Source organism: Erythrolamprus reginae, unplaced genomic scaffold (genome assembly GCF_031021105.1).
Source record: "Erythrolamprus reginae isolate rEryReg1 unplaced genomic scaffold, rEryReg1.hap1 H_5, whole genome shotgun sequence".
Taxonomy (NCBI): domain Eukaryota; kingdom Metazoa; phylum Chordata; class Lepidosauria; order Squamata; family Dipsadidae; genus Erythrolamprus; species Erythrolamprus reginae.
In genome coordinates, this window is record NW_027248506.1 from 517,698 (window position 1) to 530,815 (window position 13,118).

General features: G+C 42.9%; 1 protein-coding gene across 1 annotated transcript in view; it reads left to right on the top strand.

The window, feature by feature from the left end:
* Window positions 1-13,118, top strand: part of LOC139155732 (E3 ISG15--protein ligase HERC5-like) — a 40,900-nt gene that overhangs the window by 1,492 nt on the left and 26,290 nt on the right. The window contains exons 2-10 of the mRNA XM_070731000.1: window positions 872-992; window positions 4,530-4,606; window positions 5,440-5,661; window positions 6,383-6,474; window positions 7,614-7,744; window positions 9,795-9,943; window positions 10,231-10,304; window positions 10,543-10,646; window positions 11,937-11,996. Of these exons, the coding sequence (XP_070587101.1) occupies window positions 872-992; window positions 4,530-4,606; window positions 5,440-5,661; window positions 6,383-6,474; window positions 7,614-7,744; window positions 9,795-9,943; window positions 10,231-10,304; window positions 10,543-10,646; window positions 11,937-11,996 (1,030 nt within the window). The remainder of the gene's footprint in view (window positions 1-871; window positions 993-4,529; window positions 4,607-5,439; window positions 5,662-6,382; window positions 6,475-7,613; window positions 7,745-9,794; window positions 9,944-10,230; window positions 10,305-10,542; window positions 10,647-11,936; window positions 11,997-13,118) is intronic.

The window sequence follows — 13,118 nt, forward strand, 5'->3', positions numbered from 1 at the left end:
CTTTCCTATTAAAAACACTTCCCTCCTGGACCTTATTTAACCCTTTAACATATTTAAGTGTTTCGATCATGTCCCTTTTCCTTCTGTCCTCCAGACTATACAGATGGAGTTCATGAAGTCTTTCCTGATACGTTTAATGCTTAAGACCTTCCACCATTCTTGTAGCCTGTCTTTGGACCCGTTCAATTTTATCCATATCTTTTTGTAGGTGAGGTCTCCAGAACTGAACACATTATTCCAAATGTGGTCTCACCAGCGCTCTATATAAGGGGATCACAATCTCCCTCTTCCTGCTTGTTATACCTCTAGCTATGCAGCCAAGCATCCTACTTGCTTTTCCTACCGCCCGACCGCACTGCTCACCCATTTTGATACTGTCAGAAATCACTACCCTCCAGGAAGCCTGGAGAGGATAACAATGCCCTCCCCCATCTCCCCTCCCCCCCCGGCTCTCAGGAAGCCAAACACGCCCTCCCAGAACCTCTGTGTGAGCCAGAAATCAGCTGTCCGGCACACACATGCATGTTGGAGATGAGTTAGAGCAACAGCTCGTGTGCCAGCATATATGGCTCCGCGTGCCATCTGTGGCACCCATGCCATAGGTTCACCATCACTGCCCTAAGCTCTGCTAGAAGACATTGCCTGGCCAACGGGGTCTGGAGAAGGTCAACCCTGTGGGACCTGACCAGTTACTGGGATACATGAGGCGGAAGATGGTCCCATTGGTAATCTGGAATGTGGTTGCCTCTGCTCCTGTCTAACTCCCACTTCACAGTGCCTCAGTCCAGCAGAATTCTTAGTGTGGCTTAGTACCGCACACCAGGATCGTTGGTGAAAATCATGGTGGACATTATCTTGTTTGGTCTTGCAGGGAGCATCTGCGTAAAAGATAAGATACATTCACTGGATTGCGAAGCATCTCACCTGCTTATTCTCTCATCAAATGGAAAAGTTTCGAAGTGTATTATTACAACTGAAACCCCAAAAGTAAGGTAGGAATTTTCTTATTATATATTTTATTTTATTTATTTATTGTTAGAGTTGAAAGGGACCCTGAAGGCCATCGAGTTCAACCCCCTGCCCAAGCAGGAACCCTATAGCACACCAGTCAAGTGGCAGTTCAATCTTCTCTTAAAAATGTCCAGAGTGTTGGAGTTCACAACGTCCGCTGGTAGGTTGTTCCATTGGTTGATCGCTCTGACCGTCAGGAAGTTCCTCCTTATCTCCTTATCTCTCCTTATGTGAGTGGTATAGTGGTTGGGGATTTTTTTAAAATAAATCTGGATGAACAAGGCTCATGCGTGGAAGAATTATCGCAATTCAGTTTGCTGATTGCATGAATTCTATGCGAAGAAACAGACGCTTTTAAAAATAAATTTGATAGTGTCAAGAATGTCTATGGAGGTTCTCTGTTTGTTTGTTTATTCTGCCTGTCTTTTGTGAGGGATCTGTGTCCAACTCAGGTCATGCCTGATTCTGAAGAGGATGAACCAGGCCCCTCAGGGTACTCTGGGCTAGGGGGGCTGCCAGAGGAAGCCGACAGCAAGAATGAGTCAGTCAGTGACTGGGGAGAACCGGAAGGGGCTGAGGTGACCATGAGAGATTGGTCTCTGTCAGACAGTGGGCTTCCGTGTTTTTGCGATGGTGCGATTTCGCTGAGGCTTCCCTCTCTGGGAAATCCCATCTCCGGATTTCCGTTACCAGCCGAAGCGCCCGTTTTTGCACTGGTGGGATTCCCCTGCAGCATCGCAAAATCTGGAAGTGGGGCTTCCCATGGAGGTGAGCCTCGGGAATCCCATCAGGGGATTCCCCTGCAGCATCGCAAAATCTGGAAGTGGGGCTTCCCATGGAGGGGAGCCTCACGGGAATCCCATCAGGATTCCCCTGCAGCATTGCAAAATCTGGCAGTGGGGCTTCCCATGGAGGGGAGCCTCACAGAAATCCCATCAGGGGATTCCCGTGCAGCATCGCAAAATCTGGCAGTGGGGCTTCCCATGGAGGGGAGCCTCAGTGGAATCCCATCAGGGGATTCCCCTGCAGCATCGCAAAATCTGGAAGTGGGGCTTCCCATGGAGGGGAGCCTCAGGGGAATCCCATCAGGGGATTCCCCTGCAGCATCGCAAAATCTGGAAGTGGGGCTTCCCATGGAGGGGAGCCTCACGGGAATCCCACCAGTGCAAAAACAGGCGCTTGGGCTGGCAACGGAAGTCTGGAGGTGGGGCATTCCAGGGGTGGCGGCGGGTTCGTAAGGTGAAAATAGTTCGGAAGAAGAGGCAAACAAAATCTTAGTCGCCCCGAGTTTTCGGAGAGGGGCGGCATATAAATCCAATAAAACTTGAAACTTGAAAACTTGAAACTTAAATCCCGGGTTCGTATCTCGAAAAGTTCGTATAACGAGGGATTCGTAAGGCGAAAGGAGATCCAGAGTAAAAAGTATTAATTCACAGCCTTAGCTCTTTGAGGTGTGATGCCACTTCCAGGCTATATAAAGAAAGGTTTGTGGGAAATGGGGGTGTGGACTTTCAATGTTTGTTACATGGAAGAGCCGAGAAACTGTGGCGTGCCTGAAAAGGAATCCTAAAAATCATGGCCTCTGTCTCCTAATACATTCTATGCTGGGTCCCTGTGTTAGCAAAAGTATTCGGTGAGCTTCTGCCTAGTTTTGATTAATGAGAAGGGAGTTATCTAGGAGTGTGATAAGGATTGAGTTCTGGCGTGCTTCCCAAACTCAGAGTAGAGGCTAGTTTCATAATGAGATATAATTCTGCTTCAGGTGCTACTTAAACTCTGCATTGCAATTTATGTATCCTACTTGATTGAATTAAAGAGTGAGTTTTATTACCAAGAAGTGATTTTCCGTGAATTTGAATTTATCGGAGGCCCGCAGACTGTCTGTCTATCTGTCTGTTTTTCTATCATATCTATCTATCTATCTATCTATCTATCTATCTATCTATCTATCTATCATCTATCTATCTATCTTCTATCTATCATCTATCTATCATCTATCTATCTATCTATCATCTATCTATCTATCATCTACCTACCTATCTATCTATCTATCTATCTTCTATCTATCTATCTATCTTCTATCTATTATCTATCTATCTTCTATCTATTATCTATCTATCTTCTATCTATCTATCTATCTATCTATCTATCTATCTTCTATCTATCTATCTATCTTCTATCTATTATCTATCTATCTTCTATCTATTATCTATCTATCTTCTATCTATCTATCTATCTATCTATCTATCTATCTATCTATCTATCTATCTATCTATCTATCTATCTGACTTGTATGCCACCCAATCCCAAAGGACTCAAGATGGCTCACAACAATAAAACTATAACAATATAAAATCAGTATACAACACTAATAGAGGGGCGGCATACAAATCTAAATAATAATAATACCGTGTTTCCCCGAAAGTAAGACAGTGTCTTACTTTCTTTTTATCCCCAAAAGCCCCACTATGTCTTATTTTCGGGGTATGTCTTATATTGGAAAAAAATTGTCGAATTTTTTGTTTTAACCATAAAATTAACATTTATTAACAACCTGAACAGTATTGTATTCACCAGAAAACAGCAGATGATACCCCAGTATGCCAGTGTGTATGTTTTACTGATGTATGATTAATACTGTGTGCATTACCGTATTTTAAGCAGGAGGTGGCAGTGACAAGTGCAGGGGACGGCGCGTTGACATATGGAGAGGGGGACAGCGCGGTGACATATGGAGAGGGGGGCAGCGCAGAAGTGGGCAGGAGGCGGCGCTCATTTGGATCAGACGGAGGCGGCAGACGCGGTGACGTATGGAGGGGGGGCGCGGAAGTGGGAAGGAGGCGGCACTCATTAAGATCAGAGGGAGGTGGCAGATGCGGCGACGTATGGAGAGGGGGATGGTGCGGACGTGGGCAGGAGGCGGCGCACAGCTAGATGAGAGGGAGGTGGCAATACCCCCGTGTTTCCCCAAAAGTAAGACATATGTCTTACTTTCGGGGTACGGCTTATATTAGCTGACCCCCCTGAAACCCCCGATACGTCTTACAATCGGGGGTGTCTTACTATCGGGGAAACAGGGTAATAATAACAACAACAATATAAAACTCTAAATCTAATCCCTGCAACCGTACTATATCACACATACCAATCAAAACTTATTCAGCCAGGGTTAGAGGAAGTCACCTCTCACAGCCCCCAGACCTGCTGACAAAGCCAGACTTTCAAGGCTTTCCGGAAAGCCAGTACGATGGAGGCAGTACAGACCTCTGGGGGATAGTTGGTTCCAAAGAGCTGGGGCTGCCACAGAGAAGGCCCTCCCCTGCGGGCCCACCAACTGGCACTGCTTGGTCAACAGTACCTGGAGAAGTCCGTACAGATGAGCGGAAGACACACACTCACATTATGGACAAACCAGTAGGAAAATTATGTGACTCCCACCTCTGGTTTCAATGTTTCTCCTTCTTAATAGATATTGATAACCGAATAGCATGTTCCTCTTTTTCTATTTTTTTTTGCAGACCACTGAATGAATTAGGAAACAAACACATTGTTCAGATTGCATGTGGCGACCATCATTCCATGGCTCTTTCAAAAGGTATTGACAGGTTGTGCGCTTCTTTTAACAACCCTTATTTGCCTTCTACTTTGGTTGGAAGGTCTCGGCTGATAGACACAGCTTACAAGCAATTATTGTATGGATAAAACCAAGGAAACAGATTCCACGCAGGGGTGAAATACTCCTGGTTTGCTCGTGCGTGTCAATCGTCAGAGAGCCCGTCGCAAAGGGAGGGCGAGGCTCCGCCCACTTGCCTGGACGCCGCCGTTTGAGTTATTTTACCCTCTGTGGATGGGCAGAGCCTCATGCTCCTGTCGTAACCGGCTCTCTTACGACTGACAAGCGCCAGCAAACCAGTAGCATTTCACCCTGATTCCACGTGTACCATTTTGAACTTTCAAGGCAAAACAGGTTAAAAATACAGTGGTACCTCATGATACGAACCCCTCATCTTACAAACAACCCGAGATACGAACACGGGGTTCAGAAAATTTTTGCCTCTTCTTACGAACCCGCCGCCGAGAAGCCCCGCCGCCCGGCTGTCACTTTTTGAAACAGCCGGGGGGCTTCTCGGCGGCCTCCCGAATGCCGAACCCGGAAGTTCGGGTTTGGCGTTCGGGTTCAGGAGGACGCTGAGAAGCCCCCCGGCTGTTTCAAAAGGTGACAGCCAGGCGGGGGCGTTTTTTGGCGGGTTTTTTTCGTTGCATGGATTAATTGATTTTACATTGTTTCCTATGGGAAACAATGTTTTGTCTTACGAACTTTTTGTCTTACGAACCTCCCCCGGGAACCAATTAGGTTCGTAAGACGAGGTATGACTACATAGATAAAATATAGAAGGTTCCGTATGAAGGGCTTTCTTTTGTACTCAGGAGGAGAACTCTTTGCCTGGGGTAAGAATGAACATGGCCAACTCGGCATGGGAAAGGCGGTGAGTCACATTGAGGAGCCACAGCTGGTACGAGCACTGCAAGGGATCCCTTTGATCAACATTGCCGCTGGATCAGCTCACAGCATGGTCGTCTCTAAGTTTGGGACCGTTTACTCTTGGGGCAAGAATATGTTTGGACAACTTGGCCTTGGAGACACAGAAGGTGAGGAGAAATTCTGGAAATGGGGTGAAGGAGGCTTTGGAGATACGCTCATTTGTAATCGTAGAAAATGAAGTCATCTAAACTCATTGGTCTCTGAGCTTGGCTGTTTTCTTACATTACTTCACCAAACTAGTTTTATTTGTCTGTCTGTCTGTCTATCTATCTATCTATCTATCTACAGTATCTATCTATCTATCTATCTATCTATCTATCTATCTATCTATCTATCTATCTATCTACCTATCTATCTACAGTATCTATCTATCTATCTATCTATCTATCTATCTATCTATCTATCTACAGTATCTATATCTATCTATCTATCTACAGCATCTATCTATCTATCTATCTATCTATCTATTTATCTATCTACAGTATCTATCTATCTATCTATCTATCTATCTACAGTATCTATTTATTTATCTATCTATCTATTTATCTATCTACAGTATCTATCTATCTATCTATTATCTATCTACAGTATCTATCTATCTATCTATCTATCTATCTACAGTATCTATCTATTTATCTATCTATCTATCTTTCTATCTATCTATCTATCTATCTATCTATCTATCTACATCATAATCTCCCTCTTCCTCCTTGTTATACCTCTATCTATGCATCCAAGCATTCTACTGTAGCATTCTACAGCCACGCATACTACTACATTTTAAGGAAGTGGAAGTGGTTATACTTAATTTTCCTTTTTACTTTTCAGACAGATACATTCCTGAAAATGTGAAGGCATTGGAGCGTAAGAGGACAGTTTTTGTTTCATGTGGTGGCGAGCACACTGCAGTTCTCTCAAAGGTCTATGTTTACTATTTTTTAAAAACTTCTCATCTCTTGTACAATATCTTCCTCTCAGATTCACCTTTAGAGGTTTATCGCAGAACTAGTGGGACAGGTGCCAGCCAGTGGTAGGTTGCTGCTACTTCGGTCCAGTTTGCCCGAACCAATGGCAGAAATTTTTCCTCACTCGCCTACTGGCAGCGATAGCTAGCTGGTCACACCCCTGTTCCTTGAAAGCGGCTGGCAAAGAGCCCTCTGCACATACACAAAGGCTTCTGCACATACGCATAGAATTATGGGTATGAGCACACATGCACACAAACCCTCCTTTGACCCACCTTTTTGGCACGGGAACCAAAAAAGGTTTGCCATCACTGATTTTATTTATTTATTAGATTTGTATGCCACCTCTTTCCGAGGACTCTATATGATATAGACTATATACTTTCTACTATGTAAAGTGGTACCTCTACCTACAAACGCCTCTACATACAAACTTTTCCAGATAAGAACCGGGTGATCAAGATTTTTTTACCTCTTCTCAAGAACGATTTTCCACTTATAAACCAGAGCCTCCAAAACTGTAACTGGAAAAGGCAGGGAGAAGCCTCCTTGGGGCCTCTCTAGGAATCTCCTGGGAGGAAACAGGGCCGGAAAAGGTGGAGAGAAGCCTCCGTGAGGCCTCTCTAGGAATCTCCTGGGAGGAAGCAGGAACGGAAAGGTCAGGAAGAAGCCTCTGTGGTGCCTCTCTAGGAATCTCCTGGGAGGAAACAGAGCCAGAAAAGGCGGGGAGAAACTTCCATGGGGCCCCTCTAGGAAACTCCTGGGAGGAAACAGGGCCAGAAAAAGTGGAAAGAAGCCTCCTCGGGGCCTCTCTAGGAATCTCCTGGGATGAAACGGCCTCCACTCTCCCTGTGGTTTCCCCAATCTCAAGCCTTATTTGCTTCTACATTGATTCCTATGGGAAAAATTGCTTCTTCTTACAAACTTTTCTACTTAAGAACCTGGTCACGGAACGAATTAAGTTTGTAAGAAGAGGTGCCACTGTACTACCATTCTTCCTTCCCTTCACAATGTATGCAATTTTTAATATTCCCAGCCAAGTGACAAAGGCTTTGTGTTGAACGATGCCATGTTTTTTCTTCTTTCTCATTAAGGATGGATTGGTCTGTACCTTTGGATCTGGCCGCTATGGTCAGCTTGGCCACAATTCCACCTGTGATGAACTGTTTCCACGTGTTGTGGCAGAGCTGTTTGGTGCACAAGTGAACCAGGTAGCGTGCGGAAGGTAAGAAATCTCTTTTCCTTCCAAATATTTGATGGTGCCCAGAGGACAACTAATACCAAGTGAAATCTGAAAAAGGTTTCCTGCCCTCCAAAGTTGTATGTCAGTAGAACAGAGGCAACAACAACTACGAGAAACACATACACCAATACATGCTGTTGAGTTGCCTTTGAAGACCAACTGGAAAATTCGACTGGTCCAGATGACAGAAGCAGAAGTGATGTTTTAGCATGTCTGTCTGATAACTCTGCTTCATGAACTTCATGTACTTGTGCCAATATTGCTCTAGTTGGAATCAAGGTGCTGCTTATTACCTGTAATGTAATATAGGTAATATAATGTAATATAACATTATATAGTGTGCCAGAGCCCACAGTAACAGCATTGCCTAAAAGGCACTAAGAGTTGTTAATCTAATTTTACATAGCTTATTCTCTGGCAATATTACACTGCTAACCAGAGCACCCAAAACATTTGCTAGACCAATTCTAGAATACAGCTCACCTGTATGAAACCTGCACTGCATAACGAACATTAATACAATTGAGAAAGTCTAGAAATATTTCACAAGAAGAAATCCTCCACTCCTCTACTCGCCAGACTTGAAATTTTGGGCTGAGATAGCTTAGAACTACGTCGCTTTCAATCTGATCTAAATGTAGTTAATAAAATCACCTGCCACACTGTCAATGAATACTTCAGCTTCAACTGCAACAATGCACAAACACACAATAGATTCAAAGCTAATTTTCAGCCTTAGGGAAGGCTACTTGGCCCTCTGGATACTTCACGGAAGCTTCCCTGAAGTCCCAGAGTGCAAAAAACAACACAATGGGCAAACCAGAAATGTGTTTTCCGAACTTCCGGTTGGTCCGTTGGGCTGTTTTTCACACTCTGGGGCTTCAGGAAGCTTCCCTGAACTCTCTGGAGTGCAAAAATACAGCACAATGGGCAAACCGGAAGTCCCTTTTTCTGAACTTCCGGTTGCTCATTCAGCCATTTTTTTCAGCGTCCCAAACTCCAGGGAAGCCTGTGTACGTGTACATTCGCTATCACATTTCAGACAGGTGGCTGCGATCAAAATTTGGATACTTGGCAGCTGGATCATGTTGACGAGGGTTGCAGTGTTCTAGGGCAGGGGTCTCTCAACTTGGTCACTTTAAGAGTTGTGGACTTCAGCTCCCAGAATTCCCCAGCCAGCATGTGATCAACTTTTGTTAACCTTCTGACAAGCAAAATCAATGTTACTAACTTATCAACTGCAGTGACCCACTTAACAACTGAGGCCATAAAATGGGGCAAACGTCCATTAACAGAAATGATGGGCTCAATTGTGGTCATAAGCTGAGGACTATGTTGCTTCAGAATCTTAAAGAAACAACAGAAGAGGAACATGTTGTGGTCAATGGTCTGTTCAGGGTTCCAAATAGCATCTGAAATTAAAGAGTCCGAGGCATAACGTTCCTCAATGTTCCAATTTATTAGCAGAGCCATATTGGCACATCTGGGAGAAACCCGAATCCAAGGCTACCAGGGTTTCTCCACCCAGTTTACATTCCCTTGTTCACACACCCACAAGTTCATCACATTGACTAGTCTCCTTCAAGCCAATGCGTCATTTATTTATTTATTTATTCATTCATTCATTCATTCAGACTCGGGGCGGCTCACAAAAACAATAAAAAACAATCTATCACAAATCTAATATTAAAAATTCTCTAAAACCCCCTTATTTTAAAAAAACAAGACACACACACAAACATACCATGCATAAGGTATATAGGCCCGGGGAAGATGTCTCAATTCCCCCATGTTATTCCCATCAACTTCCGGGCAGGTGTCGAACAAAGGATGACCTTGAGAATGTAGAATTTGTTATGGCTACTTTTCTATTTCCCTCCCAAATTCCCATAGCAGACTAATGCATAATATGTGGCAGGCCAGAAGTCTCCAAATTGAACGATGGCTTCGTCCTGACACAGTCCTAGTACCATCTCAGTTTATAAGGGCCAGATGAGATCAATGAGACTTCTACCTATGATTCTGCAAACAGGTGGCACACGTTGGTTTATGTCCCAGCGCTTGGGGAAGTACATTCGTTTGGCTACGGAGCAGAAGGGCAACTTGGAGACGGAAGAAAAAGTGACAACCTCGTTCCTCTTCCTCTCAACCTGGATATTCATCATAAACACATGAAATACAGTAAGTCCCACCCATTTTTCAAGTTGAATGTTGTATGCAGAGTAAAGCTACATCCTAAGGCCAAATGTGATTTTTTTAAAAAGAAAAAGTTTTACGTTTTTCAGTTACAAACATACAGTGAAGGTTCACAAATTTTTTTACTACCACGTTGTGGGCGTGGCTTATTTTGTGGGCGTGGCTTGATAGACCATGAGTTTGATACCCCTCTACTGACCAGGTTCTAGATATAAATCTTTCTTAATCTTAAGGGAAGAAGAGTCACTTTTTTTCCCTGTCTCTTACTAAAGGAAGCACCTTGGACAAGGCAGTTAAAATCATTGCCGGAAACAATCGAAGTATTGTGCTTCACCTGGAAGAAAAGGTAAACAAATAGCGAACTTGCCAACAAACATGTATAATTGTAATATAAAATTCCAACATTTAGTTGAATTTTTTAAAAAAAAAAAATCCTTCTAGAATTGGCCTTGTCATAAGTCAAACAGGACTTGCCTGAAGCTTTTTTTTGGGGGGGGGGGGAGTGTTGTGGTTGGTTTAAACATGAAGCATATACATTGTACAAGGTATGTGAAAATACATTTTTGCCTCTCTTTTTTTTGCAGAATGCATACACTAATGTAACGCAAACTCTGGCCACAGTGGAGGAGGAAAAATTTGCCAAATGGTTGTCCAATTCCGATCCTAGCTGCTGGGATAATATAAAATGGTAAACTGACTTCTGCAGTTCTTGTTTTTTTATTTTATTTTATTTTATTTATTTATTTATTTATTTTGTCCAATACACAATGAGGGTTTTACTGGGTCTATACACACATAGTCTATACACACATAGTAAAATACATGATGAAGGTTATAGAGGAGATACTCATAGTAAAATATATCTAAGAAATAATAGAAGAGAAGATATAGGAATAAAACATATCAATGAAAGAATAGAAGAAGAGATATAGGAATAGAAGAAAGGTAGAGGAGATAGAGGAGAGCAATAGGACAGGGGACGGAAGGAACTCTAGTGCACTTGTACTCGCCCCTTACTGACCTCTTAGGAATCTGGATAGGTCAACCGTAGATAATCTAAGGGTAAAGTGTTGGGGGTTTGGGGATGACACTACAGAGTCCGGTAATGAGTTCCACGCTTCAGCAACTCGGTTACTGAAGTCGTATTTTTAACAGTCAAGTTTGGAGCGGTTAATATTAAGTTTAAATCTGTTGTGTGCTCTTGTGTTGCTGTGGTTGAAGCTGAAGTAGTCTTTGACAGGCAGGACGTTGCAGCATATGATCTTGTGAGCAATACTTAGATCTTGTTTAAGGAGTCTTAGTTCGAGGCTTTCTAGGCCCAGGATTGAAAGTCTAGTCTCATAGGGTCTTCTGCTTCGAGTGGAGGAGTGAAGGGCTCTTCTGGTGAAGTATCTTTGGACGTTTTCAAGGGTGTTAATGTCTGAGATGCGATAGGGGTTCCAAACAGATGAGCTGTATTCGAGGATGGGTCTGGCAAAAGTTTTGTAAGTTGAAATCCAGATATCTTCAAGTTGCCAAGGTTGGGAAACACTGATCTAGATGATGCTAAACTGGAGGAGACTGTTATAGACATTTTTTTGACATTTCACCACAAAATGGTAGCTTCTGCTTACTGGATTCCTGAACCTATCAATTCCAGAGAGTAACTGTATGGGAATATTAGGGAAGTAACTTTATGGAATGAACAGGAACAAAATGGAAGGACAGGCCTTTTATGTTTGTTCTATAATAGAGAAGGTGATAGAAATGATCTTACAGGGGTCATTTGTCTTTTGCCCTCTTATTACAAAGATTTCACTACTATATGACTTTCTGCAAGGAAGGGAAGTTTCGTTTTCCGCAAAGAATGAAAAGCTCATTTTCAAAACGAAGTTGGAAGCAGCTAGGTAGCTTTATAACCAAAGATTCTTGTTTATTTCATCTTGGTTGCAATGAGTCTAATAAAAAAACACCGCCTGTGTTTCTTGTCCATAAACAGGAACATTAACTTGATCTTCTCATCAGCAGCTTCTGTCAATGGCAGCTTTCTACAACCGAGGTAACTTTCATCTATCAAAGAACTGATATACCATTACGGAGAGGGGCGGCATACAAATCCAATAAATTATTATTATTATTATTATTAAATTATTATTAGTTAAGGCAGGCGTGCTTAACGTAGAGCAAAACTAAGAAGGAGGTGTATTTATCGGAGGTGGTGCAGTGGTTAGAATGCAGTATTGCAGGTTAATTTTGCTGATTGTCAGGAGTTCGATTCTGACCTTGGCTCAAGGTTGACTCAGCCTTCTGTCCTTCCAAGGTTGGTAAAATGAGGGGCCAGATTGTTGGGGGAAATGGGCTGACTACTTAGGGAGGACTGTAAAGTACTGTGGAGTGGCATTTAAGTCTAAGTGCTGCTGCTATCAATCTTGAGGACCATGCTAATTATTATAAAAGGGGCCTGGTTGCTATAACCTTGTGATCAACAGAGGAACCTTCATAGCCAAATCTAATCCAAATCTTTCACAATGTTGTGTATTATTATTATTATTATTATTATTATTATTATTATTTATTAGATTTGTATGCCGCCCCTCTCCGCAGACTCAGGGCGGCTCACAGCAATCTCAGGGACCACCTTCTGCTGCACGAATCCCAGCAACCAGTTAGGTCCCACAGAGTGGATCTTCTCCGGGTCCCGTCAACAAAACAATGTCGTTTGGCGGGACCCGGGGAAAGAGCCTTTTCTGTGGTGGCCCTGGCCATCTGGAACCAACTCCCCCCAAAGATTAGAATTGCCCCCACCCTCCTTGCCTTTTGTAAGCTCCTTAAAACCCACCTCTGCCGTCAGGCATGGGGGAATTGCGATCCTCTTTCCCCCTAGGCCTTTAAAATTCTATGCATGGTATGTCTGTATGTATGTTTGGTTTTTATATTAATGGGTTTTTAATCGTTTTTAGTATTGAATTACTACTGTACACTGTTTTATTGTTGCTGTTAGCCACCCTGAATCTCCGGAGAGGGGCGGCATACAAATCCAATAAATAAATAAATAATAAATAATAATAAAAACAATGTACAATAACAAATCTAATATTTAAAAATATCTAAAAAACCCTTATTTAAAAACAAGACATACACACAAGCATACCATACATAAATTATATCGGCCCGGGGGAGA